Source organism: Balearica regulorum, chromosome 7, assembly GCF_011004875.1.
Source record: "Balearica regulorum gibbericeps isolate bBalReg1 chromosome 7, bBalReg1.pri, whole genome shotgun sequence".
In the NCBI taxonomy this organism is placed as follows: domain Eukaryota; kingdom Metazoa; phylum Chordata; class Aves; order Gruiformes; family Gruidae; genus Balearica; species Balearica regulorum.
The window spans coordinates 22,582,605-22,602,281 of record NC_046190.1 but is presented as its reverse complement, the minus strand read 5'-3'; the positions used below and the strand labels follow the sequence as shown (position 1 = coordinate 22,602,281).

Sequence of the window (19,677 nt, the reverse complement as noted above, 5' to 3'; positions counted from 1 at the left end):
TTCAGATTTAGAAGAACATGGATGGAAAGAGGGCTTCCCACAGCTGTATGCACTAGCAAGAACCAGTACAAAATCCACTCTTTGCTTTAAGTCTCCATGTTTTGGAACAAAGGAAAACTAACTGTTGACCCAGTTTATAAGCTCATCTTAAAATCAGCCTGTACTTAAAAAAAAATAATCTTCCATTAAATGGCAAAGCATTCAGCTACAGACACCAACCATTCACTTGAAGCAAAAGTTCATTATTTTCTGACAGATTGGTTAAAATTGGCCAGGGAAATCAGAGCTGAAAGCTCAAATACTTTTCAGAAGCCAGAGCAGGATGCATTGATTCTCACCTATCAGTTCGGTTCCCCCAACCTCCAACACAACCCTGCCAAAGCACGGTTGTTTCTGATTGCGACTACTGCCTTATCAGTACTTTTTATATAGAGACAATACAGTGCTAATCAATACAAATACTTTGCTCGTTTTTTAAATTCAGGAAGTTGACTTCTCCATGGCAGGTGCTCTATTTCAGACACTGGTGAAAACATCCCTATATTGCAGATGCCTAAAAAAAAAAAATTAAAATATCAAGCAAATTGGCTCTCTGTCACAACCACATTCAAGATATTTCTAGCTAAATACAGTGCATAATTAACAGTCATCTTAGAAAGACTTAACCTTTATTTGCCCATTTATTTCAGTCCACACTTACCCCCACTTTTCTCAGTACACTAGCTGGATCACAAAACAGATTTCTCCACAAACAGTTCAGCCAAGAAGAATCTTTTTGGGCTGGTCATCCACTTTGGAGCCGTATTGTACAATACAGTTGTAAGCAAATTCAGAATTCAAAGCATGGGGTTTTGATATTTGAAAACCACATTAATATTGTATACAGAAACTGGCATTCAGCGGTATTGCCTTTTCAAACATTTTCAATTGCAAACTCATCTATTTTCACAATCAGAACATTTTTGTCTGAAAAGTTTATTTTAGTTTTCTGAACACTCTAAAGCGACTGTGCTTTTAATGTTATACAAGTGTCCAGATAGGATTAACAAAAATTAAAATGTTCTAAATTACAAATTTAATTTCTGTAAGAGCTTGAGAAAGGAAATAGAACAGAAAAGCATGACATACACACATTGTGAAGAAACCCCAACTTTTCATGCAATGGCAGGCAAGATGTAAAAAGCCACCCAAATTCACACATTTTTACACCGAATCATCAGAAAAGTACTCTGTAGTAAATCTGTACATCCAAATACATTTGGGATCTACACCTAAGTTACATTATTTAATGTTATATACACTTATTACCCCTTGTATAATGTCTAAAGGAAAGTCTTCATTCAAACCCAAACAAACAAAAAAAATATTGCAAGACTAACTTGGAAAAAAGGAGAATCACTTTAGACATTCAGTTAAAATGTTGGTTTTGTTTTAATCTAGACCTCAAAGTGTTTATTAAAAAACAAACAATCCTCTTCATTTAACATTTTGCTTTCTAACTGTACAGTAAATTGCATTGCAGAGAACACATCCCGTCTTCAGACTGTATTTTTCTTTGGATGGATTTAAGATGTAGCTGGATATTACTTTAAAGATAAATAAAGGGAAGTTGGTCCAACTAGAACAATAGCTGATATATTACATGCATATGGGTTTTTTATATATTTTTAAATTATTTTTTAAACAAATGAGTGTAGGGTATAGTTGATATCGCAAATAAACCAAAAAGCACCTGGAGTCAAAATATAAAACATACCTCCTACCCTGGCAATGGCAGTAAAAATCAGAAGAGTAATCTTTCTGGAACGGCATTTTTACATAATTTAGAAATGTTAAGTACCAGGAAGACTACTAATCAAGTAGTTTTAGCAGCCAAGTTTCCCTCTTTCTATTGAATGGAACAAATGCTTTAAATAAACCGTTTGTCCTCTTCACTGAAGAGAGCTAGTCTATTCATCTTTAATGAGCTAGGTTTTTTGTTTTTTGTTGTTCTTTTTTTTCCTTTTTTTTGGGGGGGAGATTAGCCACGTACTGTAGTAATGCCTACTGCATATAATCCAAGCATTTGCTGTGAACAGTTGGAGAAAGCAGTCAGTAAGAACCTAGGATCAATGAAATAGATGTTACTTTAAGCCATCCACAAAATGGAGACCCATATAGTGCCCAGTGTTAAAACCCAAATCTCTTCTCGCGCTTTTTGTTGTGCAAGTTCATCCCCATGAAAAGAGGAACTGATCCATAGTTCAATTTTCTTATTTCCTTAGTCAATTTTCACATTAGTGTAGATTTTACGAACAAAGGCACTTGTTCCCATGTAACCAATAGCTCCTGCAAAATAAACCAAAAACATTGAACATGTTAGAAAGCTGATCATCAAAATAAGCCAGCAATATAACACACACTTAAACAGAGAAAGTCACATAAAGCATGCACTCTGCACACAGAAAATTATTTACCTGCAATAATTGTTCTCAAACTCTCATTATCCATGCTCCCAGTGAATGTCTGGCAAGAACTCCCCTAGTCTAGCAATCTAAATCCATTAAGCCATCTTACCAAGAGGCCATGCCCACTTGGCCTCGATAAATATAGCAGCCCCCCTACTGCTGCCAATAACTGGGTCCCTTTTTCTGAACAGAGGGTAAAAAACATACAATCACCCACTCTGCAGGGAAGGTGGATGGGAGGGCGGGTTTTTATTATAAGTTACATGCCTTCTGGATGAGTGTTTTATTGGCAGATGGCTTTTTCCTTCCCACAAGGCACAAGTAATAATAGATCCCCAACCCAGGAGTCTTAAACTCCAAGGAGGTCTGTACAAAGAGATTAAACTAGTAGCAGTTAGTAGTTAAAGGAAATTGCAACCTGTGGTTTTCAAATTAGTAAGAGTCATGAGCAGCATATGCATTGTCACAGCAGTAATAAAAGAACAGGTCACAGGGTTTTTGATAGGGGCAACAGTCTATGCTAAACCCAAAATACTGCAGGACTGAGGACACCTAGAAAAATGAAAGAAATGCACTGGACCAAGACCTCTTCTTAGAAAGAGATTCAGCAACCTACCTGGTCAAACCCAGAACCTCAGGTTTGCCAGGCTCAGTAAATACTGTTGTCTTACAATATCTGCAGGGACTATCTTCAGCTCTTCCAAGCAAAATGAGAGCAAATCAGCCTCGTGGAAGTCAGTTTGGCTAATTCTCAGGTTAGAAGTGAAGAATCAAGCAAGAATTAGAGTCAACTGCTGTCAGATTGCCAGAATAACGCTTCATAAAATATGGGAAGAAAAGGACAGAGAAGTCAGGGACTGTAACTCACTACAAAGAAGAAAAAACTCCTGACATCAAGTGTTTGGATGTTCAGTAAAGAACAGACTCTAAACAGAAAAGGTATTTTTAGCTTCCCTGAAGCAATACAGAAGAGCCCAGAACAAAGCATGAAACAACATTTTGGTGATCTGGGATGCACCAGACTTGCCCAAGATGTGTTAAATACAAAAGCCTAACCAATGCTAAAAGTTTTCTGCCAAAACTTCATTTTCCAATAATTTTTTTTTTCCTTTAGAAATTAAGGCCATACAGACCTGCAGTTAGCATTGCTGAACACAGAGTTATTCAGAACCTAGAGTGTCCTTTAAATCCTAGGGACTGATCAGATAATTCAAGATGGCACCCATTAAAATCTCACAAAATTTTGGGGTTTAGACCCCCAAAAGCCCAACATTCATATCTAATCAGGAAATCTGCACAAGGCAAACCTGAAGCATCGTTGCAATATTATCAGAGTGGTAAAGAGCCTGTGGAGTCAGCCTCTGTGCTGCCTAGCATTTCAAGCTGCATAAATATCATGACAAGCGAGCAAATGAGGGATTTGTACTACTAACTTGGTCAAAGTAGAGTTGGATTAAAACAAATACAGCACACGCAAGATCAGGTTGCTGCTTGCAAGCGTTAAGTGTGCCGAGGACGCAGCAGAGGGAAGGCCTGGCAGCTCAAGGAGAGACCAGTACAGCATTCAGAGAGACCCAAGCAGGGGCTGTGCAGAGGAGGCATCGTGAGCTTGGAGTCACACAGGAGCACATGCACGTTCTTCTGTAGCCTGTCTTAGGCCGTAAACGGACAAAATAATGGCATCAGACTCCTGTTTTAAGACTCATCGTGTTTTGCTTGTTAAAGCAGACACTGCCAACAAATCCAATGCCTGTTATAGTTGCTAAACTCAGATACATTCCAGAACTTGTTATTTGAGGGTTTCTCTAGTGATGTGATACCAGATATCACAGAGATTTGGGAGAACAAAGCACTAATTGTGTTACATTTGGGATCTAGAGAATGTGTGCATGAGATGGCAGTGACGGGGAGGAGCAGAGAGTAGCAGTCACATGAGACCACAAGCTCTCAGCCCCATAAACAAATCATAACTTATTCTGAATCACAGAAGCCTTATCCATGAAGGCCACTAATGGCCAGTACCCAAGGCAGGGGTTAAGCCTCAAGGCTACTTCACAGGCATTGAATAAAACATGGGGCAGGGAGGGGGACACCCTAGACAATGACAACTAAAGAATGTCCTCCTGAAACAAGTGCAGGACAGTTGGCTCATTTGAATAAAAAAATCCACAGTAAAGGGAATGATTTTGTTTTTTTATTGAACACCTTATCAGATTATATTTATAACTTGGTTATGGCCCATATAGGTTTAGCAGAAACAGACTGCAAGCATATTTCAGCAGAACAAGCTTTTAAATAAAGAGAAAAAATAGTGAGGAAGAGCAATCACAAAATAGAAGATTAATTCCCATCCATTACTTCAAACCAACTAACACTTACTACAGTTGTGACTTTGTAAGCACAGAATTTTTTTAAAGCCCTTCAATCATACTTAATTTATCTGGATGCTGAAGTGTGGTAATGCAAGAGGCCTTTCTACGCTACCTAGCTCCTAAGCCATCCACTCAGCTGGGGAGTAAGTTTTATTCTTTTATATCACTAAGAGGGAAACACAAGGAGCTCAAAAGGTTTGGAGGTTCTCATGGGCTCCCTACTGCCCAGTCCCAGAACTTAGATGCTCTGCAGAGGGCAGCAGACTGTGGATCAAAGCATCCCACTACATGTGGGATTTGAGTTCCCTAGGCATTGTCAGGGGCACTAAAAACAAGAGTTGGACGATGCAAGCCTACAGCGAGTTGCCCTGTGACTGCTTTGGACCCTAACTAGTTCCTCTCACATCCAACTGTGTGATACTGAACACGCCCATTCACGTGAGCCTCCAAAGCACAGCTCTACACACTTTTCACAGGAGACATACAGTCAGTAGCATGCACACTGCACAATTCTCTAACACAAATGTCTTTGTTAGGCCTCAATGGCAGCAAGTTTCCTAGACAAATGCTTTTTGACAGGGGATTTTTTTTTTCCCCTCCACATGCTGAAAATGGGGAGTTCTCAGTAAAAAGGAATCTCACAGCTTCTCCTCCAACACACTTAAAAAGACAAAAAGGAATCTCAATACAGCTGTGGAAATAAAGTTTCATGTCTTAAAGTATTTCCTGATTTTGACTAAATTTGGATTTTAGTCTAATATTACACCGAGTAGTGTCCTGCCGTGACAAGAAAGCATTTGACAATCTTCTTTTTCCATGTTTGAAAAAGCATTTTAATTACAGAAACTGGTGGGCAAGCTTGGCTTCTGCATCATAGATATTTTAATCAATACCAGCCTGAGCACTTTAAAAAGAAAAGATTAGAGCTGAAAAGTATAAGCCTATTAAAGAAAAAAAATGGCTGCAAGACTACCAGAACAGCAGGGAAGTCTTGTAATGTGCCAAGAACCTGATGAAGCAAGATTAGATTGTATGAGAGACAAGGGAAACAGGTACTCAGCAGTTAAGAGATGACTTCCCTCCCCTTTTCATAAAGCATTGCAAAATTACCCACCCTCTTGGGATATCAAGAAATGTATACTTTACAGAAAGTAAGTTCCTGTAAGACATCATGTGTCTCAAATATCTAACTCAAAGAAATCCTTCCACTAGAGTGTATACGACTATTCATTCACCAAGAAGAACAGTATAGCATAAGGATCAGACATAAAAAGCAAGAAACATCTGGGGAAAGTGCACAAAGAACCAGGTAGCACTTTCTGAAAGTCAAAGGATAAAAATAAAGCTAACAGGTGAACAAGTATATTTGACTTTAAAAGATGACCTTCATGCCCAGAACTATGTTTCTTTCTAACCATCTGTCAAAACAGTATCTCAAAAAGCAGTGAAATCTGGTTGCACAGAGGAGCACTCTGCACTCTCCTCATCCATGAATATTCCAATACTTATTTCTCAAATGCTCTCCTGAAGTGTCAGCCCTTTCTGTTCCGGTCACCCTTGTACACACCACAAGATACAGGTGGTAGTGTCATCAGTACTGCAATACCATTGATGCCTCAATGGGTGTACCTAGCTCCTTGTCTTGGAGCAACAGTCAAAACTCAGAAATAAAATGCTAGCATGGGCTCAACTTAATCTGAAATTTATTTTGCAGAATTTCTTGCCAAATATTGAGTCTTTCAAGCTTGCACTGAGGGTGAAATTCTCTGCACAGTACATAAATTATCTTCCATTCAGAAGACACAATCCATAGAAATCTCCTATATTAGGTAGAACCAAGTATAAGCAGAAAACTCTAATTTAAAGATTGTAAGCTGCTTTGAGCACATCTTGCAGACATATACACTCCACCACCAAAACCACAGAGCTAAAATCAGAAACATGAAAGTCTGAAAAATTCTGGTAGAAAACTGTCAATATATTTGAAACTTACCACACATTATTCCCAAAGCTGTGCTAAATACTGCCATATAACCAAAGTAAAATGATGTTTGAAACAAGCCATACATCCTGAAAAAGAAAGATAGGAATTTATGCTAGGTATTTTTCCCCAGTTTTTCTCAATAAACTTATTTGGCAGTAAGTTTATCTGATATTCAAGCAAGAAAACTACCACTTACTTTGTCTTGAAAAAGTAGTAGTAAAAGGAGTACATGTAAACATAAATCGCAGTTGATGCCGCAGAAAGAAAGCTTGTCCATTGCCTGAAAGTAAACATGCATGTCCATCATACACCTAATCAAAAGGCTTACCAAGAAGGTGCACAATGCGCTAAAACTGTACCCTGAAAATAAAGTGTACTGGTTCTACAGGCTAATTTAACAAAATCTACATGTTGTCTCCTGTAAGTGACAAAAGCTTCCAAGGCAACAGCTATGACTGATACCAAGTGATGATCCTTCTTCATACTCCTCTGTGCCTTGACATTATTTTTTTTTTTTTTTAATACACAGATACAGGCATGCATAGATGCACATACACACAGAAAGCTCCTGTACAGAAAGGATCCAAGAACTGCTTTTATTGCCTACAGCTAAAATCTTGACATAGGGCACTTTGAAAAGACCCATCTAGACTGAAGAACATTACTTCTCTATAAAACTCTCACAATCTTAACTATGCAAATAATGCAATACTTACCACCTGTAATCCTCTGCGTTTAGCAGGAAATACGTACAAACGATAGTCACACAAACTGTCACAATGCAGAGGATAACCAGAACCAACATCATAAAGCCATAAACATAGTAGATCTTGTAAGCCCAGAATGAAGTAAAAATGAAATACCTGAAGAGAGTAAACAAAATATGTAGATGATATTGTAATTGAACTTAAATTATTATATTTTTTCATCAAATTGGCAAATAGCTGACATACTCACATTTCAATAAAAATTGATCCAAAAGGGAGGATTCCACCCAGGCAAACAATAACAGCTGGTTCCATGAACCTGAAAGATATTAAGATTATTTTAGGGACAATTTTAATCTTTCCTTTATAAAATATTATGACATATAACCAGATAATATAGCAGAGATAATTATTTAAAAGGCACGCTATCAAGAACATTTCTGTCTCATACCAGCATACTAGGAAGAAGATTCCCCCAAAGATGTCGTATGTATGGGTAGAATGAGGAGTTATTCTTGGGGAAAGCTGAAACAAAACTTAAGTCCCAAGCCTATCACCTACAGGCATAAGGTCAGGCATCTAACCAGCCTTAAAGGCTACAGAAAGAATCTCTCTTGCCCAAAAAGGGCCGAAGCAATCAAGTCCCATAACATCAAGCAGCCTTGAACGAAGGCAGTGAAAACTCAAAGCTGTTGATGGCTATAAATACAGCAAAAAGCACAAAGAAAATTTGGCAGGGTAATGGTTATATAATTAGGAACTGGTGTTTATTTTTAATGCTATACTGAGTCATGAGCCTATGGCCAAAAATGAACACTCAGCTACCTCTCGAAGACACTGTCACTTACTAAAGGTGACCTCTGTATAGTACTTGCAATGATGCTGAATCTAGCTAGTAACCACTACTTTAATTTGCAGCTTATTTCATTATTTATAGGGAGGCTTGTCTAAGTTGACGGTGTGCAATTTCATTATCTTCAAGAGAAGTATCTTACTTCTTTTTATCTGTCATGCTGATCCAGAAAAATCCGTCAGATTCCCAAGACACAGGTCACAATACAAATCAAATCCTAGCACCCGAGCTGCACAACCCTGCCACTAACAAGAGACTAAGCGTGCTGCATTTTCTGGATATCGCGGGCGTACACATTTCAGTGCCCCCTTCACTTTATCTGTTCCATTCCTCTGAACAGGGAAAGCAAGAAAAATCTATTAAAAAATCCTCTGAGGGTTATTTTAATTTCCATAGTTTGCTGCTTCCATCTCAGAATTAAATTAATAGGAAAAAGTGACTGCATTCATGAGTTTCCAAAAACCCAAGTCTACTTTTTGAGACTAGGCATCCACTCCTTTAAATTCACTTCAAAAATAATAAAGGCTTATTCGCAATTCAAACCATGTACCTGGAGTATTTTAGGCTCTGTGCCATCACCAAGAGTGCAGAATTGAGAAGAGCATTTCGAGCTTCTCCCCACCATCACCCTGCAAATATGTCTCAGGTTGTTCAGGGAGACCATTAAACAGAACAGTTCTGCCTCCAAGGCACGTTCAATCCTCAGTCTCTAAGAGGCATTCACTAAAGGGGAAAGGTTTAGTTTCAAGATACTCATACAAGAACTGAGTTGGGACCATCCCTTTTATATAAGAGACTGAAGAGCATTTCAGGCCAAATGTGAAGCAGTGATCCAGGATTGTAAAATCTGCTACAACTATTAACCATTAACTGCACTTTGTGTTTTTATTCAAGAGAAAAATCATACTAAGGAAACATCAGCAGAGGTATTCTTCTAAATACAACTCAAATTTAAATAAAATGTTATGATAGAAAAATTTTTAAATTATCGCATCTGAAAATTCATGTTAAATGTACTGAAGTGAATACATCTAGTTAACACGTATGCTTGTCTTTACCATTTTTTCTCTGGTATAGGACGAGGCACTGCATTGACACGACATGGAAAATTAGGCTGTCCTGACAGATTTCGGCCAAGAATCGTACCAACGAGGTTCAATGGAAGAATGACAAAGAAACAAATACAGCACACTGCCACCTGTAAACAAACAAACAAATTTTAAAAAAACCCAGGTATAAGATAACAAAAGAAGACAATCAATCCTCTCTGTATGCATTAGTCCTTATTAGTTATTGCTGTAGAATCATACTCCTACTTATGAGCCATTAGTCAAGATACATCTATTTTATCAAATGGAATTATTTATTTCCTAATAATGCTTATTAGGAAGTTTCTTAAGTATATTTTCTTGCATCAATTGAGATAACAGAACCATTACAGATTTTTTTTACTGTTTTTATCTAATCATTGTACTCAATACTTTGCAAAGAAACGAAATGGAAATCTTCATTGTACTTCACCACCGAAACTTTTGCAAGCTTCTCTTAAACTTTTGCAGAGTCTGCCGTCCCTGGGAGTTAACACCTAGCAGTTAGGCAGTTGCATAGAACACTACAAGGTGCAAAATTTTTAATCCAATCCAAAAAAGAAAAAGAATAAGCAGATGAGAATTTTCAGAGAAAGATGTCAAAAGGTATCAGAAATATCAAAGAACATCATCTTGAGTCCTACATTTGCTAAAATCCTGACCAAAAAGTCCCAGCTTGTTTGAGGTGCAGTGGGTAGAAGAGATGTTCAAGAATTAAGGCCTGGACAGGATCCAAAGAATTTCTGGGCTGATCATATTGAAACCATTTCCATTTGCCAGAAGAGCCTGCTCTGCTTCCTGCCTGGCAAGGACCTCCGCGTGTGGTGGGCAGCCCCTGTCCATGGCGCTCCGGCAGGTAGCTTCAAATCTGACTGAGGCAGAAAGCTCAGACAGAGGCAGCGTGAAAGGGCATCCATAGTGCTCATCCAGCCACAAGTGTCTTTTATAGTGCAGTTATCAAGATGTCTGCAGCTTCACTTCTTGATCTTGGAAATGACTCCCAACTGGGGATAGCGGTAGAAAGTGAATCCACTGCTTTACTGCAGAAAGAAATCGTCCCGGAACACCCTTGGGTTCTAAGCTCACCTGGAACAAAACTTCGTAGCTTTTAACTGTCCATCTTGTAAAACATCTCTTCCATAGGGAATCCACACTGAAAGAATATAACCACAGAGAAGGAACCAAGCAAGGACCATCTAGGCCTAATTACTGATAAGGTAGCAAACTCCTAGATGAAGAAAGGCAGTCGATAGCATCTCATTCTAGTGATACCAACTGCAGAGCTCAATGGCTTCAAATCAAGCAGGCAAAGAGTAAGCTCAACTTGCTCTCGCAGGGCATGGCTGTTGTGTTGTCCGGGAGGCTGAATCAGCAGCAACTTTGAAATCTAAAATGTTTATCTGCATAATACAAGCTGAGACAGACCAAGGTTCCTTGAATAATGTCTTCAGTAAGTACCGCCAACCTGTCCCCAGTATGCTAATAATTGACATTTGTCAAAAAACCTGAGTGCTTGTGGTTTCATGACCAGATCAGTCAAAGCATGACTGATAATGGTGTATTATCTTCCATTCTATTAACCATTTGGCTGAAAAATGAACTGGTTTCAGGCAGAACAGCTAGCATCTTCAATGAAATCTAGTAAGCAGCATTAGGTAAAGTCAGTATTTTGTTTAAACAATGCACTGCCTGTCTTAGTACTATGCTATGTTCTGAGGACAGCTGGAACTGAAGTGCATTTTTTCCTTTTTTCCTGGAGCCATTCAGGAGTCTAAAAATTATCTGAGATGATTTTGCAGTGCAAAGGAGACCCAAGTAAGCGAGCAAGCAGACACCATAGCGCAGGCTCAGGAATGCCTCCTACTCCCACCTGCCTCTGATAAGCTGTCCAAGCTCATAAAAACGTGAATGTTCTGTCTTCTGAGATAACCCCACCCTGCTGTCAGCAACCTGCTGGTCTTAGTTGGTTGACCAGCATAACGAGTGCTAGTTACAACCAGCACAACCTATTCTGACCTCAGTAGCATCTTCTTTCTTGCTTTCAACTAGCTCTCTTTCAACTACCCACAGTAGTGTGCCTGCTCAGACTGATGCTTGCTGAAAATCACTGTCTTCCTTCTTGGTAGTAATAGTCTTGTCTGGATGCAAGAGATGACTAGATATAACTGGCTTTCTAGTTTGTGTTGTTAGGCATGCTCCTCTTAATTTCAGATACGAGGTGAAGACACTGCTCCCTCCCAAACCGAACAGGGATTGCCTGTTGCCACAGATGGCAAGGGCAGTGATGACACAGGCTGGGCAATGCCTAAACCTAGAGAGTTTAAATCCAAACTGAACCAAACACAGGGCACCAGGGTACATAAGTGTCTTAACTGAAAAAGAGATAAAGTTATGAAATTTCTGCCTCAAAGGTTTCAGAGAATGAGATTACAATGGCGAAAGCAGCTCAGGCACTTACTGGCCTCCATTCCACCATCACGAAAATAAGGGGAAACAAAGGCGGGATCAACACACATATGTGCTCTGCCCTCCCGCAGAAGTCCCTGGTAACATACTAAAATCCCCAAAACCCCAAGAATAGCTGTTGCATGACAGGCAGAGATAAGAAAGTTAGGTCTTAGTGAGTGTTAAGAGAAGTACTACTGTAACATCAGCCAAGAGAAATTCAGAGAACGGTTTTAACTACCACTTCAGAAAACACAAATTATGCAATGAGGCAAATCTACTACACCTGCAAACCCAGTTTTCCATCAAGCAAATGAGCACACGCTCTCCATAATCCAGATTTCTGAAGACAAATTACACGAGCTTTTCTACCAAGCCAGTACATTAAAACATACTTATTTTATTTTGACTGTTGCATTTTTGTTGTATAAAATATCTTATTTATACACAAGCATCTGATTTAGTTTGCAGGTTTTAGTTGCCTTAAAAGATTGTCAACCTCACCAAGGCTGCATTCTTTCTAACCCCTTTTTGTTTTGATGGGGAAAGAATATTCTACTGCCCTTGACTGAACACGCAGGATTCAGTTTTCCTTATTTGAAAGGAAACATTGTCAAGAGGGATATAATTTATGTTCTAGTGCCATGTGTTTCATATTTTCTGACAACTGTAGATTAAACTTCATTCAAAGGTGATAATTAAAATTTTTATGAGCATATCTAATATTAAACAGCTACTGGCAGGCTGCGGTGCCTTGACTGCTTAATGCACAAGGGAGAAAAGCAATAAAAATTAACTGTCAAAGCAGCAGCTTGATCTTTCCTGTCAGCTACCAAAAATGCACTCTCAGTCATGAGACTCTCCCCCCATATAGAGGTTACTGAATCTGTACAGTGAAACAATTTTCTGCACATTATCTGCCCAAACATTATACAGAACAGGAAAAGAATAGAAGGCTTCAAAATAGACTATTATTAATTTTATTACAACTAAATTGTTAACCTAGGGTGCTGCACTGGGTAATAAATTGAACTATTGAAAATTTAGGCAGAACCATTAAGCTGCGTCTATTTTCAGCAAAAATGAGATTTTTGACCAAGGGTTCCACAGACAGTTTCAGCAATCTGAGGAAGCACCTGCTGAATGTATATAACTAGATTTTTTTCTATTTTTAGTCAGGTGTATTTTCTTATCTGGCTCAAGGCGTGAAAATCCTCAGCGCTACCAGATCCTGCTTTTTCAGTGGCAGCCAATACTCATATCAACTTAAAGCTGTCAGGGATGGCTGCAGCCTGGATTAAGCTATCTGTTGGAGGAAACACTTTTTTTTTTCTAGTTTAAACAAGGTATAAAAGAAGCAAACACTAGGATCTCCATCCCAAGAGAAATTCAGTGTGCGTAACCTTATTTAATTAAATCATTAAAAATGCATACTGGAAACGTTAGCCACACAGGAACCTACTGGTGAAACGAAACAAAAATGGTCCATCTTAAACAGTTTAATAGAAGCTACATGGATTCTGCAGTCAGAATATTACATTAGTCATAGTAACCTTAATGGAAGTCTTTAAATTATGTATCACACACAGAACAGCATAAACAGTCACAACTTTGGAAATGCCAGAATTAAGATGGTCCCTTCAAACTCAATCATGCTGTACTCTGTAGAAATTCAGCATTACTTAGTAAGTGCATAGAATTACCACCACTTTCCTCCACACGGAGAGGTCACTTTGCTTGCCATTATTTAAAATTCTTTTAAATTGCTCCATGCTCCATTTTTTGCATATAATTCAAACACAACAAAATAGAAAGATGATTGATAAATACACTGAAAAGGCTGACAAAAATCAACAGAAGGTAAGTCAAGGTGTACAACCCCTTCAGAAGAACTCTATGTTCACCAGTAACAGGAAATTAACAAAATATCCCCAAAAATCAAATCTGGGCTCCAAAAGAACAAAGAATTGAACAGTATCCACTGCATTTCTATAAAGGTGAAGAGATGTCAGACTTTCATATTTCCTTCATATGCTTAGGGATTTGAAAGCTTTAAAACATTAAGTTTTAAAAAGCTCTCATATTTCAATAAAATCTGTTACATTCTTTATTGCATTTTGAAGGGCAGCTGAAAGATATCCCAAGGAAGAGATTAAGCCGTTGTTCAGGCTCATGGTTTGTCACAGTACAGGTAGATGGCTTGCATGCATATCCAAAAGGGCTAAAGGCAGAGTCCTAAGACTGAAGAATGATTTCAGAAACAAGTTTTGGATCTTTCCAGTCCCTGCCACATCTTCAAGGAGACCCCAGACATCGGGAATGAGATATACAAAGTGAACAAAGCTTTGAACTTCAAAACTGACCGCAATGACGGTGAGGTGTATGAAGGTCCTGAAGAGCCAAATCAATTTGAGCGTTTCAAGACAAATGTAGAACATATAGATCAATGGTGCGTTAGCTTGGATGTCCTGGCTTTGACGCTATCAGCTGCCCTTGCCTACATTTCATAGAAAAATCTGTCTGGAGGGAGGAATTAAGTCACAGAGAGGAGACTACCTAGCCGTTCACTGGGAAGTGGCAGTTGAAAACAAGCAAAGGGTGTCATATTTAAGCACAGTCTCTTAGCAACCTTCTAGGTCAGAGACTTTTTTCAGCAACTTGGTTTCTGCTTTTTCCAGATTTACAGTAGTCAAAGGGGGGGGGGTAATTCTTGCCAGTAATTTAAATCAAGGAGGGTGGTTTCCAGATATGTGAGAGTTCTAGCACGTTTAGATGGCAGAGGTTTTATTTCACCAAGAAAGCAGCAGCAGCAAGTTTGCACTAGCGAATTCTGGAAGCTTCTCTACATTGAAAACAAAGTGGAAAGACACAAAGGTATCTTATCCATAAAGCCAGAGGGCTTCCTGAGGACTTCAACCTGAAGCATAACATGGTCATTTCAAACAATTTTCATTTCCTTCTACAAACCAGCTTCATTAGTTGATCTGAAGTCATTAGAGCATTGCTTATTCTGATGAAGTTTCCGATTCATAACCTGCTCCTACTAAAAGTCTAACTCCACTGAAGTTTTATTGCTACAGTCATAATGATTCAAACACACTCATAAAACCTTGAGATCATTAAAATCACTGTGTATAAAGAGTCCTAACATTCTGATTAAGTGACCCCTGAAGATTTATATTCCCATTTGCTTTTGCATGTACATGTTTCCATGATCTTAAAATATGAATCAGTTGTACAGATTTACAAGACAAACTTCAGCACAGGTGGAATTCCCTTTCCTCAGCATTCCTAACCTCCAAATGGGAATACAAGTGAGAAATGTGATATCATAAATGCTTGCTCAGCAGTAAAACTGAGCCTCTTTGTACATATCACAGATAAATGTTGGAAACTTTTCTGACAGTATTGTGTATGGCTACTAGCTTAGGAAAGAAAAAACACTACAATATTCCTTTGGGGCACTGACCAACTAATGCAAAAAGATATCAAAAAATAGAATTTTGGTCTGCTTTCTTGAAGAAAACCAGAAAAATTAAGTGAACAGTTTATAAACATGCTTAGCTTGATATTCTGTTTAGCGGTTTTATAACAACAAATCCAATGTAAAAAGTTGGTATTTAGGCATGCATTGAAAATACTACTAATGAGAAGGTGACTAGAACCAGCAATGTACACATAAAGTAATGACTCCTCCACTAGTAGAAAATTATTGAAAGCCTTTGCCTGAAACCGAGAAATGTCTCTCCTTTTATTATCATTTATGATTTCTACCAGATTCATTCATTAACAATGTGTTCCTAAGAAGTATTTTCAGTCACATACTGAATGTGATTATATCCCTAACAGTACAATTTATAGGATAGAACTTGTAATACTAAGCTTCATTTTGTGGTAGATTTAAACTAAGAAGAAATCCAAGGCTACTCAAACATCTCTGAATAGACAGAACAATTTAACATACCACAAACACTGATATGCAAAGGAACTATAAAAAAGTTTAAATCCCAAGATTTGCTAGATATTGAAAAGAAAACAAGCCTTCCTGTATTAAGATGGTTTTTTAAGTTAACAGTGCTACTGCATAAAATCAGGAAAAAACCCCCAATTTTATGGTGCATATTTCAAAAAATTCTGCTCTCAAATAATACCCCTTGCAAGTGCAAACAGAAATTCTGCCTAAGTGCCAAGTGATTATTTCCTATATTGTATTCATAGGGTTACTGGAGGTTACTTGAAAGGGGCATGACAACAAACAAAATCCACGAGAAACAAGAAAAGTCATCATGATTAAATGAGAAAGTAATCCAACCAGCATTGTTTTTCAAGTGACATGGTTAATACACAGACACAAGGCCATAACTGGATACTAAATAACACTTCAGAAAGTGAAAACAGTGATTCATTTTTGTAAAGCCAGATCTCCTCAGGACTTCTCATCTCATATTGTTGGCTGAGCTTTTATTTTTTCTGCTTGACTGCAATGATTTGGAAGTAGCTTTCACTTGGAATCCTTTTGTATTGCATTTTAGCTTATAACCAGTTTCCATTGGCCATCCAGAAGAAAATTCAAGTTGCTAACTTCCTATGTTGTTATAATGCTAAGCTTGAATACAAAGCAGAAGTTCCATTTTAGGCAGAGATTGTTGTTGGCATCCAGCAGCTGTTGCTATTGTGATTAAAACAAATTATACTTGGAAGTACCTTAAAACCCTCCCAGAATAAAATTTCTAACTAGGAAGCTAAAGCTATGACTCACAATTGTATTTAGACTAAAAGGTAGTTTTCCTGTGTGGTGTTTACATTCTCCAGTAAAATGACTCACCATGGTTCCAAAGGGTATAGCTCTTGAAGCATGGTAATAGATGGCAATGAAGTTAATGAAGAAGGCAGTTCCACACACCATTGCTGGAATAAGGAAGGCTCCAATGAACATCTGCTTTATCCATCGCCTTCCTGTAAGGGACATTCCAATGGGACTGGTGAGATTACAGTATATTTTGTTTAAAAACTTACGAGCAAGCTCTCCAGAATTTAGGTGTTTGACAACTTCTCCCCCAAAAAGGTGGAAGTAGTAAGTAACAACATACTGCATCGATACAAGAGCCAAGTCAACTAACACTTTCAACTCACAAGATGCAGCACATTAAACAATTTATTAGGCCAGGTGAAAAGACAGGAAAAGGGATGCAGCATGAGAACATTTCAGCTGACGAACAGCATATGCTAAGCTGGCCAAAGAAACCAGGGTATGAAAAATAAGTGTATACGTAAGCCACAGATTAGTAGAGACAGAGATAGCAAAGCTGGCCCTGTACAGAGCCTGCTCACACTGTGAGAGCACATGAGAGCTCAGCACTGCTCCTGGGACAACTCAACAATACAGCTGCTTTCAGGCAGCACCTGCTCTGGGTTGTCTTGACCCAACTGAGCTGACTTCATGAATTCAGGATACATTAAAGGAACTGGCTATCCTTGGTTTAAAGCAAAATGCCACAGTGTTTAATATACAGCAAAATTGAACTTGGACATCTTCAACGGCTGAAAAGGTAGAAGGAAAGCGATTTCGAAACCCCAGTATGAAGGGAACAGCCACGCTTGTTAGCAGTTACTACTAAGTTTAGAGCTCCCTGCGGAGCTCAAAAAAACCTTCTTGGACAATACCTTAGGAATTTTCACTCTCTGTATTTTCACTTTCTATGCTCTTAAATACTGTCTATATTTAAATTTACTATACCATAGATGCATCTGTAATATGCACTAAATAAAAAACAGCCAGAAAACTAGCATATGCTTTTTGAGATCATCATATGTATTTCCACCATGAGCCAACTCAATCAGCATTTCACAATTTGATACATGTTTAATCTGTAGGAAAAAAACGCAAATCTGGCTTAACTATACAGTACAGCACATTTTAGAACAGCAACTCTAATTTACCTAGTTCTGTTTTTCTAGGTTTATACACTAGGCACAAGAAAAGAAATACTCAACCTCCAAACTCAAAGTAGATTAGAGTGCAGTTGAGACTGAATACTAACAAGTATGTTGTGCTAAAAAGATAAAAATTTTCTTTTGCAAACTTACCAGAATTATTTTTTCTAAAGCACTGTAGAAGATAATGGATATTGATTACTCTTTTATTGCAGCATAGGGAATGGATGAGGCTATTGGACTGCAAGGATGTAACTGGTCATAACTCAGAGGCATAGTGAGGAGCACTTGAAGACAGCCTGTCCAAACCTATTATGTCAATTTTATTAGGCTTCTGTTCTCTACCGATACTCATTTTGAATTTGCTAAGTATAAAGCAGAGCACATACTGAAAAGTTGAATAGCCTTCCTTAAAAGATGCTATGAACAATTTTCCCCATCCACAATTAATGGTCTAGTAAGTACTGCATACTCATTCTTTCCATGCTAGGCAACTAACCCCCCGAGTACCTACAGACGAGGGCTATGTCAGAGTCATCTGAGAGGATGACATGAGCTGTTCAACAGCATGCTACAGAAGAGGGAGAGACTACTATACTCTCTGGATGTCATGAGCCAGTTATATACGAAAGTATAACAAGTAATTCATAAGATACAACTGTTAACAGTTCTTTAGCTCTTATTACTTTCAAATTAGCCAAAGATTTCAGCTGTCTTTAGTTAGAAAATGCAACCATTTTATAAGAAACAATATGAAACTTAAATACACTCAAAATATTTTCTGTTTATTGAGCATTTAATGGATTTCATCTGAATGACCTAACTCCATGAGGATATTTCTATATTGATGAAAATTAGAAAATAACTTCTCCATTTAAAAATATAATGAAAATGCTGAAAAATGAAAGCAATTTACCTCCTTGTCTAGCATAAAGGCTTCCTCCAAAATATCCATTCACTGGCGATGTTGCAGCATAAACAAATATAGCTGTACTAAGCATTGATCCTCTCCTACAAGAAGTGATTTTTTTGATAAATGAAATAGACAACCAAAGCAGCATTAGAGAAAAAGATTACAGTAAAATATGTACATTTAGCAGAAGTAGTTATTTAATATTTTTAGATAATGTAAAAATTTTAAAGTGCTTAAATTGTAAAATCTGCAGAAGAATTAGTACTGTTTATATCCAAAGATTCCAGCCAAGTCTAATTCAATCTGGGAAAAAGAGTTCTGCCATGCTACATTCTTTTCTAACATGCATTTATTTACGCTGGATTACCAAATCTCACCTCTGATCAAAATACTCTGACATTTGGATGTGTGTACCTTGTGCACAAAGAATTAAACTATTTATATGACATACATTAAGTTTAAGACTTAACTATTGCAGATAAAAGGTACTCTTTGCTTAATATTAAGGCCAGTATTAAAAGTATACCAAAATTATGAATGATGTTTCTGCCATCCCTCAGAAATTACCTTTTACAATTGAAAGTGTTCATCTTACAGAAAATTAGAAAACCTGATTTAGAAACTATAAATACTATGATGAAGCCACAAATCAGCATGGAGTAGTCCAACTGGAAGAGTTTAGTCATTTTTAAATTATCACCTCATTAAATGTTGGAGTACTCATTTTGGCATAATTTTTCTAAAATTTCACAGGCAAAGCTAATAATTTTAAATCGCAAAAGCCATCTCCAAATACATTTTTAAAAATCCTATCTAAGAATAGCAAGCTCTAAATGTTATTCATGAATAGAGCTATTTCCCCATGTCCCTCCGCTACTGTCTGACAGCAAAAAGCAGTAGACAGTATGGCAAATGGGCTGAAAACCATCTTCAA

The 19,677-nt window shown here is 37.8% G+C and overlaps 1 protein-coding gene across 1 annotated transcript in view; it reads right to left on the bottom strand.

The window, feature by feature from the left end:
• Nucleotides 1–651: 651 nt before the first annotated feature.
• The window catches only part of TM9SF3 (transmembrane 9 superfamily member 3), a 48,291-nt gene continuing 29,265 nt past the window's right edge, over nucleotides 652–19,677 (bottom strand). The window contains 8 exon segments of the mRNA XM_075758484.1: nucleotides 652–2,328; nucleotides 6,813–6,889; nucleotides 7,000–7,083; nucleotides 7,520–7,666; nucleotides 7,761–7,829; nucleotides 9,422–9,561; nucleotides 16,722–16,852; nucleotides 18,747–18,841. Of these exon segments, the coding sequence (XP_075614599.1) occupies nucleotides 2,261–2,328; nucleotides 6,813–6,889; nucleotides 7,000–7,083; nucleotides 7,520–7,666; nucleotides 7,761–7,829; nucleotides 9,422–9,561; nucleotides 16,722–16,852; nucleotides 18,747–18,841 (811 nt within the window). The 3' untranslated portion in view covers nucleotides 652–2,260.